The following is a 12,015-nucleotide window of genomic DNA, read 5'->3' as shown; positions in this document are numbered from 1 at the left end:
TTCAATATGGAGGGGATATAGGTATACCTATGGCTGATTCATGTTGAGGATTGACAGAAAACAGCAAAATTTATAAAGCAATTATCCTTCAATAAAAAATAAATTAAAAAATATGTAAATCCAAGATATCAAAGATAATAGAGGCCACAAAGGGTGAAAGACATCAGCAGATTTGGGGATGAGCAACAGCAAAATGGAGAAATAGCAGTGACTTAGCATAGCTGAGAAAATGGCTACTTGTAGGTGGATGTGTCACCCTCAGGAATTAGAGGCAGTGGGTGCTGCTAGAGATGGGGAGAGGAGAAGAAGCTAAAAACAGGATTGACTGGTAGCGTATATATGGAGCAGTTAGGTACTCACATCTCCTTCCTAACTCTAAGAAGGGCTAGACGGTTCTCCGAAGAAACCAATTCCTCTGACTCAAGGACACACAGGTTCTACAGAAGCTTAAGAGTAAGTTGCCATATTAAAAATGGGGATGAAGTGATTGTTGTCATGAAAAACAGTATGACTCCCAGCCACTTCTGCTTGCTTTGCTCCAGGAACATAGCAACCAGGTGTATATTCCCACTCTCCCGAGAGACTAGATGGTTCATCTCAAGAGAATCTCTTCTGTTCCAGTGAAGCTCACAGGTCCTGACTGTTGAGGTCTTTCCCCAGTCATTCTGCAAGGAAGCCCAGTGATCAGGAATCCTACCACATCCTTAGATTTTTCATTCATCTTTTTAGTGACTCATTCTTAAACATGAATGGTCAGCCAAAGATTATTAGACATTTGTAGAAACAGATGGAGATAGAGACCAAAAAGAAGCAAAATGGGGGGAAAAGAACTCTGGGAAAACAGAGTAACTACAGTAAACAGAAGATGATTTAAAAAGTGAAAAAAGAAAAGACACTGTATCTATGAAGTAATAAGATTCTATTTTTAAAAATCAGAAAATGGAATTTTTGGAAGTTAAGAAGAACAAATAAAATTAGAATAATATAGATTAAAGATGAACTAAGATTTTTTGAAGTCTTATAGAAAGCATAGTTCTTTAAATTCTTTATATGTTAACTCCTTGAATCATCATTATGACAACTTTACAGATTAAGTAGTATTATCCTCATTTACAGATGAGAAGATGGATAAACAGAGAATGACTACCAGGATTTAAATCCTGGCAGTTTGGCCCCGATTCTGTTTTTGAGGCACCATGATATATATTGTCCTTTAATGTCCCGAAAAGGAACAAAATGCCTAATATGTAGAATAAAGATTTTGATGACAGAGAATTAGTCCAGGGAGGTTTACTGTCTATCCTAACGTTACAGAAGAATGTAGCTCATAAGAGGAAGGGAAGGAACTTAGCCAGAAAATAAAGATGGTTCCTAAAGCTGATGTTCATGAATATTCAGCCAAATGGCAACAAAAGATCCTTTATAGTGGATGAAAAGACCCTTAGTGAGGCCATCCACCCTCATATTGCAGTGCATCAGGCATAAAGTGAAGGTCTTAAAACCTTCCCAGAGACACACCAGGCCGCATACTAGGGTTCATAAGTCAGAAAGATTTGACTTCTCAATAGCAACGTTGGAAAGTATAAAACAGTGGAAATTATCCTTCATAATTTTGAGTGAAAATGATTTCTAACCTAGAATTAATTCTATATCAGACTTTCAGTATAAAAGTAGAAAAATGGTTCTAAAAGTTGTATCACCTCTGTGCCTTTTTTTCAGGAGGATGTCAGAACGAAGGTCTAAACCAGTAGTTCTCAACTGGGGGTGCTTTTGCCTCTAGGGAACATTTGTCAGTGCCTGAAGACGTTTCTGGTTGTCGTGATGGAGATAGGGGTATTCTTCAGGCATCTCTCAGTAGAGGCTAGAGATGCTGCCAGATATAGTGTATATGATAAACACTCATATACAAGAATTACAGGGCCCAGATGTCAGTGGTGCCAATATTGAGAAAGTCTGGTGTATACCAAAAGAGACAGTGATGTGGGGCCTGGGAATCAGGGACTCCAAATAGGAGAAGAGTGAAGGGTGAGCACAGGGTGACAGTTCTGTGGCAGGCGTGGAGAACAGCCAAGCAGAGACAGGAACTGACAGACTACCTGACCCGGTGGACAACTGTTTTACAATGATTTTTAGAATTTTAAGATTTTGTGAAAAATTAATGACCAGATCGTAGAACACTAAGAAAACAACAAAACAAAAGTTTTGTCAAGGAAAAAGATGAGCAGAAAAGGAAATGTACAGCTTCCCTGGTGGCTCAATGGTAAAGAATCTGCCTGCCAGTGCAGGAGAGACGGGCTTGACCTGGGAAGATCACATGTGCTGTGGAGCAGCGAAGCCCATGAGCGACAACTGTTGAGCCCGTACTCTAGAGCTCAGAAGCTGCAGCTACTGAGCCCACATGCTATAACCACCGAAGCCGGCATGCCCCAGAGCCCGTTCTCCTCAACAAGAGAATCCACTGCAGTGAGAAAGAAGCCCACCACTGCAACTGGAGAAAAGCCTGTGCATCAAAGACCCGGCACAGCCAAAAATAAATAAAATTGAAAAAAAAAAGGAAATGTAATCATAGTATATACCATTACCACATGACTTAACTTTGAAATATATTTACACAGTTTGAACAATATAAAGACTAGATAATGGAGCACAGAGGAGCTTGGCGTGCAACAGTCCATGGGGTCAAAAAGAGTCACACACGACTTAGCAATGGAACATCAACATTGATTTAACCATAAATTATTCTATAGTTGTGCTGCATTATGAGGCATCACATCATCACAAGACTACTAAATCTTTACCTTTCACAGTAATCTAAAATTAGGAAGTAAAAATAAGTATAAACGTATTAATACTATCACATCATCACAACAAACATCATCACAAGACCACTAAATCTTTACCTTTCACAGTAATCTAAAATTAGGAAGTAAAAAATAAGAATAAACATATTTAGGAAACTATTTCCTAAATAAACTATTTAGGAAAATGGAGGCAAATATCAGGAAAGACATGTGAAAGTGTGGGAAGAAGTTACCTCTAAGTAGTAGCACTTAAGGTAGTGAAGGAACCGGTGGGGCAAGGATATACTGTCTTTTGGTTTGGTTCTGTATATAAAACTATTTGACTTTTTAAAATCAGACATGTTTATGATTTGCATATATTTTTCTTTTTAAAGATTGATCTTTCCCACTGGGTATATGCAGTTTAATATCAGGGTTATTGTTAAATATAAAAGACCTATGAATATCAGAAGCACTGTTTTCTCAAATGATCCAAGAGTCTATGAAAAGTGAGAAAGGGGTCTGATGACTTTAGATGTAGTACTTCAGGGTCTAAGACTGCTGAGACCTTGCCTTTTTATTCAGAACCCACCCGAAAAAAACGGGGGTGGAAATTAAATCCCATTTGTTTTCTAGCTCTTCCACATTGACTTTGGACATATTCTTGGAAATTTCAAGTCTAAATTTGGCATTAAAAGGGAGCGAGTGCCTTTTATTCTTACTTATGATTTCATTCATGTGATTCAACAAGGAAAAACAGGAAACACAGAAAAATTTGGCCGGTGAGTATCGCCCTTGTGTCAAAGTAAACACATCTACTGTTTTCTCAGTTAGGCTAGCATTTCTTAGCTGAGAGAGATTTAATTGGGGAGATAGTCAGTCTGCCAACAGGAGGTTTCAGGGAATTTGCCTGTGAGATCCATGTTCTGATTCAGAGAATGAAAAATAATGCTAGGAATTTGAGATAAATTGCTGTTTTATTCCAATAGAATGCTGCCTTTTACCTGCATTGGAAAATTCTCTGAAACTGTTAAGACATTTGATAGACATTTGAAATGCTGAAAGGGACTGGCATTTTGCTGTCATTCAATGTGAAGTATGATAAAAGAGAGTAAGGGTTCACAGAATGACTTTGTAATCTCATATCTATTCTTTGGTGTTTGATGTTTCCAAACACATTACTTATCATCTCAGATTTGTTTCTTCATTTTCAATGGTGACAAAAATAACTAAGCTTCAGGGGTATTTTGATAATAAACGATATATTATATGATGTGACCAACTCATATGATAGGCTTAACAAATGATTTCTAGTATTATTTCCAGATCTTTCTGGGCTTCTGCAGAATATATTCGGGGGACGTTAAAGAAATTAAGTCTCTGGAGTCAGACCACAAATCTAAAGTCTAGAAATGTGGTTACAAATCCTTATGGAGTATAATTGCCACTTTTTTACAATTAATTGTTTATGTCTCACAGAATTAAAAAGTGTAGTTTAAGTATGACTTTGCGTTTTATATATTTCTGTTTAGTTTTGTTTCTGGAAAAGATATATGTGGTTTTCGAGAGCTTGATTTATTTTATGTAAATTTTCATCCTCAGACAATTTTCAAAGAAGTAAAAATTTCAGCTTTATGGGAAGTTTCACTATATGTCTCATTTTCATTTATGAAATATCTTGTTTTCGTTCTGATATAATATTCCTGTGATTTGCTTGAATCAACTGAAGGTTCCGCCAGTGTTGTGAGGATGCATATCTGATTTTACGCCGGCATGGGAATCTCTTCATCACGCTCTTTGCACTGATGTTGACTGCAGGGCTTCCTGAGCTCACCTCAGTCAAGGATATACAGTATCTTAAGGTATAAACCTCTTTCCTTTGTAATTTGGGCCTTGTAAACATAGAGCTCAGTTGTATCTACCTGTTTTATCTAGACGTTCAAAGGAAATGGAATAAAATCATTTAACCTTGAGTGGTAGCCGCAAGAACCTAAATAGTTGTCTTGCAGTAATTGTAAATTCATTTCATCTACGAAAACCCTTTGGCAGAGGTCATATTGTCACCATACCTTGGTGTTCATTCTCTCTCCTGTAAATGGTATTTGAATAAGAACATGGAGTGTGCACTGTATGGCCGAGCCAGCCTTCTACAGACTTTGAGGTTTGCGCCTCACTATGGAGACTATATAAAATCACATTTTTCTCTTTCATTGCCAGGACTCTCTTGCCTTAGGGAAGACTGAAGAAGAAGCACTCAAGCAATTCAAGCAAAAATTTGATGAGGCACTCAGGGAAAGTTGGACTACTAAAGTCAATTGGATGGCCCACACAGTTCGCAAAGACTACAGATCTTAACAATCAGCCTTTGCTCCTAATGTGTTTGTTGGTTTCGTTTAGTTTTCATTTTGCACTTGCACTAAATTGAACATGACCCTGCCAGAGATGTTATAAAGGGAATGAAATCCTGGAACCGAGAGATAAATTAAGAATGGGGCATCCCACAGTAACGTAATCTGAATAATCCCTGACAACACCCTCTGCTTTTTGAATGCTTCCAAGATTCATCATGAAAACTCAACATTATGGATAATCATTTCCTGCTGACTTTGCACGCCAAGGAATGCTACTAGAGATTATTTTTTGTCTTTTTTTTTTTTTAAGTATTTGGTACTTTTCTGGAAAGATGTAAATACTTCTTTTTCATATTGTGACCAAGTGTTATCACTCAGCCAACTTATCCATACCTGGGGACTAGTAGCTGTTCTTACTTTCCAAATGAGGCTTAAAAGAAAGCTTTCTTTCCTCCCTTTTTAAATTGTGTGAACTACAAATTATAATATAATTTGAAATTATGATTGTTTTTCAAGAGAAATCTTTTAAACCTGTGGAAACATTAATTCTTTTGTTGATATTTATCTACCATGATAGCATCATCCCAGCCAGAATTGCTGAAAATCTGCTTGGTGAGGCAAATATAATTTATGCTGCATATATATTTATAAAATTTCTAGTGGGAGTTCTATATAAAAAGATATTATTTTGATTTTCTTCAGCCTGTGTTTTAAAGTTTTACAAAAGCAGAGCTTTTTCCTAAGTTACTTTTTACTTAATATGTGATCCAGTTCTTCCAGCTGCTTCTATAATGAGGCACATATTAATACAGTTTTTACATGGTATCTATGAAAGAGTTCACTTCATAGAGCATAATACTTGAGCAAATGTATCCCAGACAGAAAGCAAATGAACAGGAAACTATTTATGGAATAAACTCCAGACCTAAAATTCAGTGTTTTAGTCAAATGCCAGCTGTTCTTACTGTATTTATTAAAACTTGTAATAATGTGATTTTTCAGGAATATTAGTTCAAATTGAAATGTTTCATGCTACATGGAACTCTTTAATTTATTTGTTGAGGTACCATATATTTAGGGTGCTAGATTGCAGATAATGTTAATATGTGCAATAGGAACTACTGGTTTGAATGTGTAAATGGAGGCTCTTTCTGAGTACTGGCAACATCCAGCAAAACTACTGCTTATTCTCCAAAGACTCTTGGGAGCTCTCAGTCCTCAATGACATGGAAAAGAGAACTGAATGTTTGCCCTGAGACTGAGTTTTCTATAGGAATTTTATTAAAAATTGTTTAATTTTGTTGTCTTCCTTAATGTTCTCAGTCAAATAAATGGGTGAGCTGGTTTTGGTTGCTCTTGGGATGTGTGGACCTCTTCTTTATGGGCAGCACAGGCCTTTGAACTTTGGTGCTGAGACTGTCAGAAATGGTCAAATCAGCAGACAAAGCAGCCTCAGGAGTAAGCTGAGGATCATGGTCTCTTCGGTGACTGCTCTCCTTGTTTCCCAGCCCATCAGGCAGTATGGGAGGCCTCTTGGACTTTGGGAGCCTGAGACATGAGGGTGTCCTCACAGAGTTTCCATGCCTTTGGGAAGGTTCCTGAGGTCTGGAAAAATGTCCTTTCAGTTAAACTTGGTACCCAAGGCCAGGCTAGTCACTCTATAGCTCTCTTCCATTAGGCAGATGATCAGAGCACAGTTTCTTGGAAGTAACTCAGCTGATGGTGGGGGTGGAGCTCTGAACTGACTGACCATTCAGTTCAGTGCTCGATGAACAGGGACTGTTCTAGCTCAATGAGAGTGCTAGGAGTAGAACTGAAGAAGGACAGGTTTGTTTGAGGAGTCTCTGTCCTATAGCAGTCCACCGTTACATACACCAGGATACGGGTCAGGGATTTAGAAAGTGGTGAGCATTGCCATGCAGAAGTGGGTACCACTGTTTCCAAACACATCTCAGTGCATGGGTTCCTTGGTAAACATATGTTTAATTAGTGAATGTCTTCATGAGTAAGAAATGGAAATGAAGTTGCCCAGCCAGTGCTGGACCTGAGGCTGGCATGGCTCTTGACTGTCCTGCTCGCTGCCATAGGCCCCCATAGATAGCAATGGTAGCATTCCATAGCTGCTCAGCACTCCGAGCAGCTACTCCGTACACACTTGCTGACTTGCATGTCTGATTCTTAGGGGCTTCTCCTGAGTCAGAAAGATGAATGATAGCCACCGTCCACGGTGCGCTAGGGGTCTGGGTTGCAGGAACAGTTCCCTGCCTGGGGGCTGATTACTCATTGCCTTGGCTCCCTGCCTTTGGTTCTTTCCCAAAACAAGGTTTGGAAACCCTATACATTTCCATACTTGAGGACAGCATCTGTATCTACCCAGGTCTGGGATGACAAAAGATGACTTTGTTATTTCCTGTGTATTCTCCTCATGTCTATAGTCAGACTGTGAGCTACAGAGGCTAGGATTTACAATCCAGCTATGCCTCTCTGACCTTGGAATAAGGTGTTTATTTTCTTTCTCACGGTCTGAGCTTCCTGTTTGTAGTGTGGGGTTGGTAATAACTGCTGTACTCAATTCTGTGGAACAGGCTAGTTTAAGACTGAATGGAAACATGTGCTGAGTCCCAACTCAAAGGCAATCTCATTTATTTCTCTGCTTCCCCCTCCTGAAGGCCACTGAAGGGAGGAATCTCATGGAAGGCTCCAGAGCTCTCTGCCCATCTTCAGTCTTCCAGTGTTTTCTCAGTTCTGCCTTGTCCAGCCTATAGCCCTGACCGTCAGCCCCAGATCTTGGCCTGAAATGCAGGGATCACTTGCCTGTAGAGGTGAAAGATTGGTCTACAAGGTGAAGAGCAGAGAGGTACTGTGCCATGTGACCCTGACTGTTGGGGGGCAAGCAGCTTTTAGGAGGGAGGGACCAGGAGCTGCAGTTTCCTGGAGAAGTGGGCCTTTAAGCTGAGTTCTTCAGGGACAGATAGAAGCTAGGTGAAGGGGTAGTGGGGAGAGCATAGTAGGCAGGGAGGTACAGTATATCTAAAGCATGATTCATGGTCAATAACCGGATCAACAATTGCTTATTTCTACCTCCCTCTTCCCCTTTCTGCACACCAGAATGCTGCATCTCTTCCGTAGGATCATGTCATCCCAGAGCCTTGTTCTCTTTCAGTATCAGTAATGGTTTTATTCCCTGCCAGGGTCCAGCCCTGGTGGATCCAGGGATATCTGAAGGAGAGATGGTGTCGGTGAATACACTGGCTTTAATTAAATATTAATTAGAGATATAAAGAGTAATATAATGAGGATAGCTCAGCAGGAAAATTCAGTGGAGAAAAGAGGCTGAGTTAGCTTGGTTTACGCGGAAAACCAATAAAACTTCAAGCCAAGAAGTTTGCGCCACTTACATAGGCCACAGGCGTCCTTCTGTTCTCCCATGGAAGAGGAGACACTGAGGCCTCCCCGGTTGGATCTTAGAAGCCCAGGCAAAATTAGTAAGCTTGGCAGGCCTCTGCCCTCCAGATGGAAACTCAGCCAGAGGTTGAGAGAGAGAGTGACGTGAGGAGACCAGTATTTCGAGGAGCTGATCCCATTTTTTATTTTTCCAGGGTCTGTTTTTATAGACTGAGATGTTATACAAAAGTCACACGGGGTCAGCAGTCCTGACTTTTATTAAAGTCAGGTGCTTCATACAAATGTATACAGAGGTCTTAGGGGTGTTACATCATCTTCTGGCCAGGGGGCCTGCTGACAATTTATGACCCTCTCCTTGTGACAGCGGTCAGTCAACCAGGACACTTATTTCTCCAGGGGTGATTATTCTTAAAACAGACACCACCTTTCGAAGGTACCAGATAAAGTTACATTCCTATAGGGTGAGGGTGTAGTGGGTTTTAATTAAGGAAAGAATTTGTTTAGCCTAAGGTCTAATGTGATTAATATCAAGGTTAATACTTATTTTTTCTATATATTCATCAATGTGTATAAAGGCAGGGGATGTGGAGACTTAGCAGTAAACATTGGCTCAACAAATAAAAAACCCTTCAATACAATTTCTAATCAGCCCACTATACTATACTAATAGTTTTATAACTTCTCTAAAGAACCTGTTTTTAGAAGGTTTAAAGCATCTCGTGCCTCTCATGGTTGGGAGGCTGTGAACAATCACATGTGGCCGGACAAGCCTGTCAGGCAGGCTAGAGAACCTTCAGAGGAGTCTGTAGGTTGAAACACTGCTATCATGCCCAGAAATTATTTTTAACGAGCTCTAAGTTAACTCCTTCTCCGAAAGAGGTGGTGGGGGATAGCCCCCCATAAAGTCAGAGGTGTAGGTGAGAGCACAAAGTAGTAAAGTAGGCAGACTCTGGTTTTTAGGATAGATGCTCGAGAATTTCCAGGGGGACTCCTGAGGCTCGATCCCGCCTTTGCGTATGTCCAGCCTCCTTCCTCATGACCTTTGCCACGAGTGGATTTCCTCATGCTGGCTCCCGGCAATTCCCTTTTCCAATGAAGAAGAAAATGTGTGACATCACTTTCTGGGTTATTACTATATGAAAATATATAATGGATTTTTGGAACTTCTGATTCCCCTTTACTTTTTTTTTTTAATTTTATTTTATTTTTAAACTTTACAATATTGTATTAGTTTTGCCAAATATCAAAATGAATCCGCCACAGGTATACCTGTGTTCCCCATCCTGAACCCTCCTCCCTCCTCCCACCCAGGTTTAATACTTACAAGTCTGGCCTTTCAGATATTCTCCACCTTCTCTTCTACCATTTTTATTGTGGAAAAGGCACCTACTGAAAAGAACATAAAACAATAATACATATAAATACTATTACCATATAGAGCAAATATCCAGGTCACCACCACTCAGATCAAGAAACAACATTGTCAAAATCTGAGAAAACGTTCAAGTTCCCCTTCCTTGTAAAGGTTCTGCCAAGGTAATCACCATATCTTCTTTTATGGCAATCATCAGGATTCTTTCCATCAGCACTGTTTAAGATTCAGCCATTTAATTGCATGTATCTCCATCCTTTATCATCATTGTATAGTATTCCATGTTATGGATACCCTATAATTTATATATCCTGTCTACTCTTGGGCACATACAGGTTGTTTCTAGTTTGAGGCTATTACAAATGATGCTGCTGTGATTATCAGAATTTATCTCCTATTTCACATGTGTATGTATTTCTTTGGATGTATATACTTAAGGTTAAAATTGATGGGTCACAGAATTATATACATCTTTATTTTTACCAAGTAATGCTAAAATGAGTGCTTATAACAATTTATTAAACAATTTATTAAACTATCTGGCTTCCCTGTTGGCTCAGACGGTAAAGCGCCTGTCTACAATGTGGGAGACCCGGGTTTGATCCCTGGGTTGGGAAGATCCCCTGGAGAAGGAAATGGCAATTCACTCCAGTACTATTGCCTGGAAAATCCCATGGACAGAGGAGCCTGGTAGGCTACAGTCCATGGGGTCGCAAAGAGTCGGACACGACTGAGCGACTTCACTTTCACTTTCATTTGGAAATATAATCCTCTTTCCCCACTGTTCTATATCACCCTTGGTCATAAACTATCTGTCCACATATGCATGAGTCTGCATCTGAACTCTAGAAGATATCCAGTAGATTTCATTTTCCTATTTTTTTATTTTATTTTACTTAATCATTAAACTCATGCATAGTACTTAATGTGTGCTGGGCATACATCTAAACTATATATATTTAATCTTTTTAACAATCATGTGATAGTTCTTTCCTGTTTTACAAGTGACAGAACGCACAGTCACTAAGTAGGAGGCAGTATTCAAATTCAGGGAGTCTGTCTTAAGCACCCATGCCCTTTACTCACAGTTATCTGTGATGCCTCAGTATACATTTCAGAATCTACTTGCTGAGATGCCCCAAATATGAAAATTTTAAATGATGTTGCACTACCTTAGGTTGAGGTAAATAGATACCTTCAGAATGTTGACTCTTATAATCCATGACAATGGAGTATCTATCCACAGTGATTTGACTAGAGGTAATATCATGGATATTGATACCTTGGAACTGGGCAGAATGCAAATTCTTGACCCCCACCCCAAAACTTAATCAGAAATTTGAGAGTTGGAATCCAGCAACCTGTGTTTTAATAGTTTTAACTAAAGTTTCAGAGCAATCAGTAGATATTGATGTTTCTATTTAGCAGACATAAACATTCTTATTAACCATTTATAGAAATCATTTTGATTTTGCATATGTCATGTGCAATGATTAGTCCCTTTATTTCTTCTTTTCCATTCCCTTCAGCATTTTATTTCTTTTTCTTGCCCTTCTGCACTGGTTAGGAATTCCAACAAAAGATGAATAGAAGCAGTATTTAACCTTTTGCTGATCTCAAAGGGAAAATCTTCAATAGGTATGGTGTTTACTTTGGAATCTGGATCTTTTATCAGGTTAAGGAAGCATGTTTCAGTTCCCACAGGACTTGTTTCAAAAATGATGAAGAATGCTGAATACTATCAAGTTATTTTTCTACATTTTACAAAAATGATCAAATAATTGTTCTCATTTGGTGAGTTATATCACTGTGTGCCAGCTAGTTGCTCAGTTGTGTCCAACTCTTTGAAACCCCAAGAACTGTAGCCTGCCAGGTTCTTCTGTCCATGAGATTTCCCAGACACGAATAATGGAGTGAGTTGCCATTTCCTCCTCCAGAGGATTTTCCCAACAGAGATCAAACCCATATCTCCTACTTTTTACAACTGAGCCACTTGAGAAACACTCAGTTATATTGACTGATGTTCATATATTTAACCAAATACTTACATTTCTGGAATGAGCCCGAATTGATTGTGATGTAATATTTTTTAAATTATATTCCCGGA

General features: G+C 39.2%; 2 protein-coding genes across 6 annotated transcripts in view; one reads left to right on the top strand and one right to left on the bottom strand.

Moving 5' to 3' along the window:
* The window catches only part of PIK3CB (phosphatidylinositol-4,5-bisphosphate 3-kinase catalytic subunit beta), a 178,951-nt gene extending 172,458 nt beyond the window's left edge, over positions 1–6,493 (top strand). For 3 of the 4 annotated variants that reach the window (XM_086361989.1, XM_086362070.1, XM_086361924.1), the window contains 3 exons: positions 3,417–3,562; positions 4,510–4,642; positions 4,998–6,493. In XM_086361989.1, coding sequence (XP_086218115.1) covers positions 3,417–3,562; positions 4,510–4,642; positions 4,998–5,135 — 417 coding nt within the window. In that variant the 3' untranslated portion in view covers positions 5,136–6,493. The remainder of the gene's footprint in view (positions 1–3,416; positions 3,563–4,509; positions 4,643–4,997) is intronic. The other variant, XR_015148968.1, reaches the window with a different exon arrangement.
* A 2,202-nt stretch (positions 6,494–8,695) lies between these two features.
* Positions 8,696–12,015, bottom strand: part of FAIM (Fas apoptotic inhibitory molecule) — a 31,151-nt gene continuing 27,831 nt past the window's right edge. For both annotated transcript variants that reach the window (XR_015150990.1, XR_015150978.1), the window contains 2 exons: positions 9,861–9,925; positions 8,696–9,620 (listed from right to left, as the gene is read on the bottom strand). The gene's annotated coding sequence lies outside the window, so the exon portion shown is untranslated. The remainder of the gene's footprint in view (positions 9,621–9,860; positions 9,926–12,015) is intronic.

The sequence above is a fragment of the Bos grunniens genome, chromosome 1 (assembly GCF_055505025.1).
Source record: "Bos grunniens cultivar Pamir isolate PY7600 chromosome 1, Bosgru_T2T1.0, whole genome shotgun sequence".
Classification (NCBI taxonomy): Eukaryota; Metazoa; Chordata; class Mammalia; order Artiodactyla; family Bovidae; genus Bos; species Bos grunniens.
The sequence above is the reverse complement of the archived record's forward strand: the minus strand, read 5'-3'. Positions and strand labels throughout refer to the sequence as shown.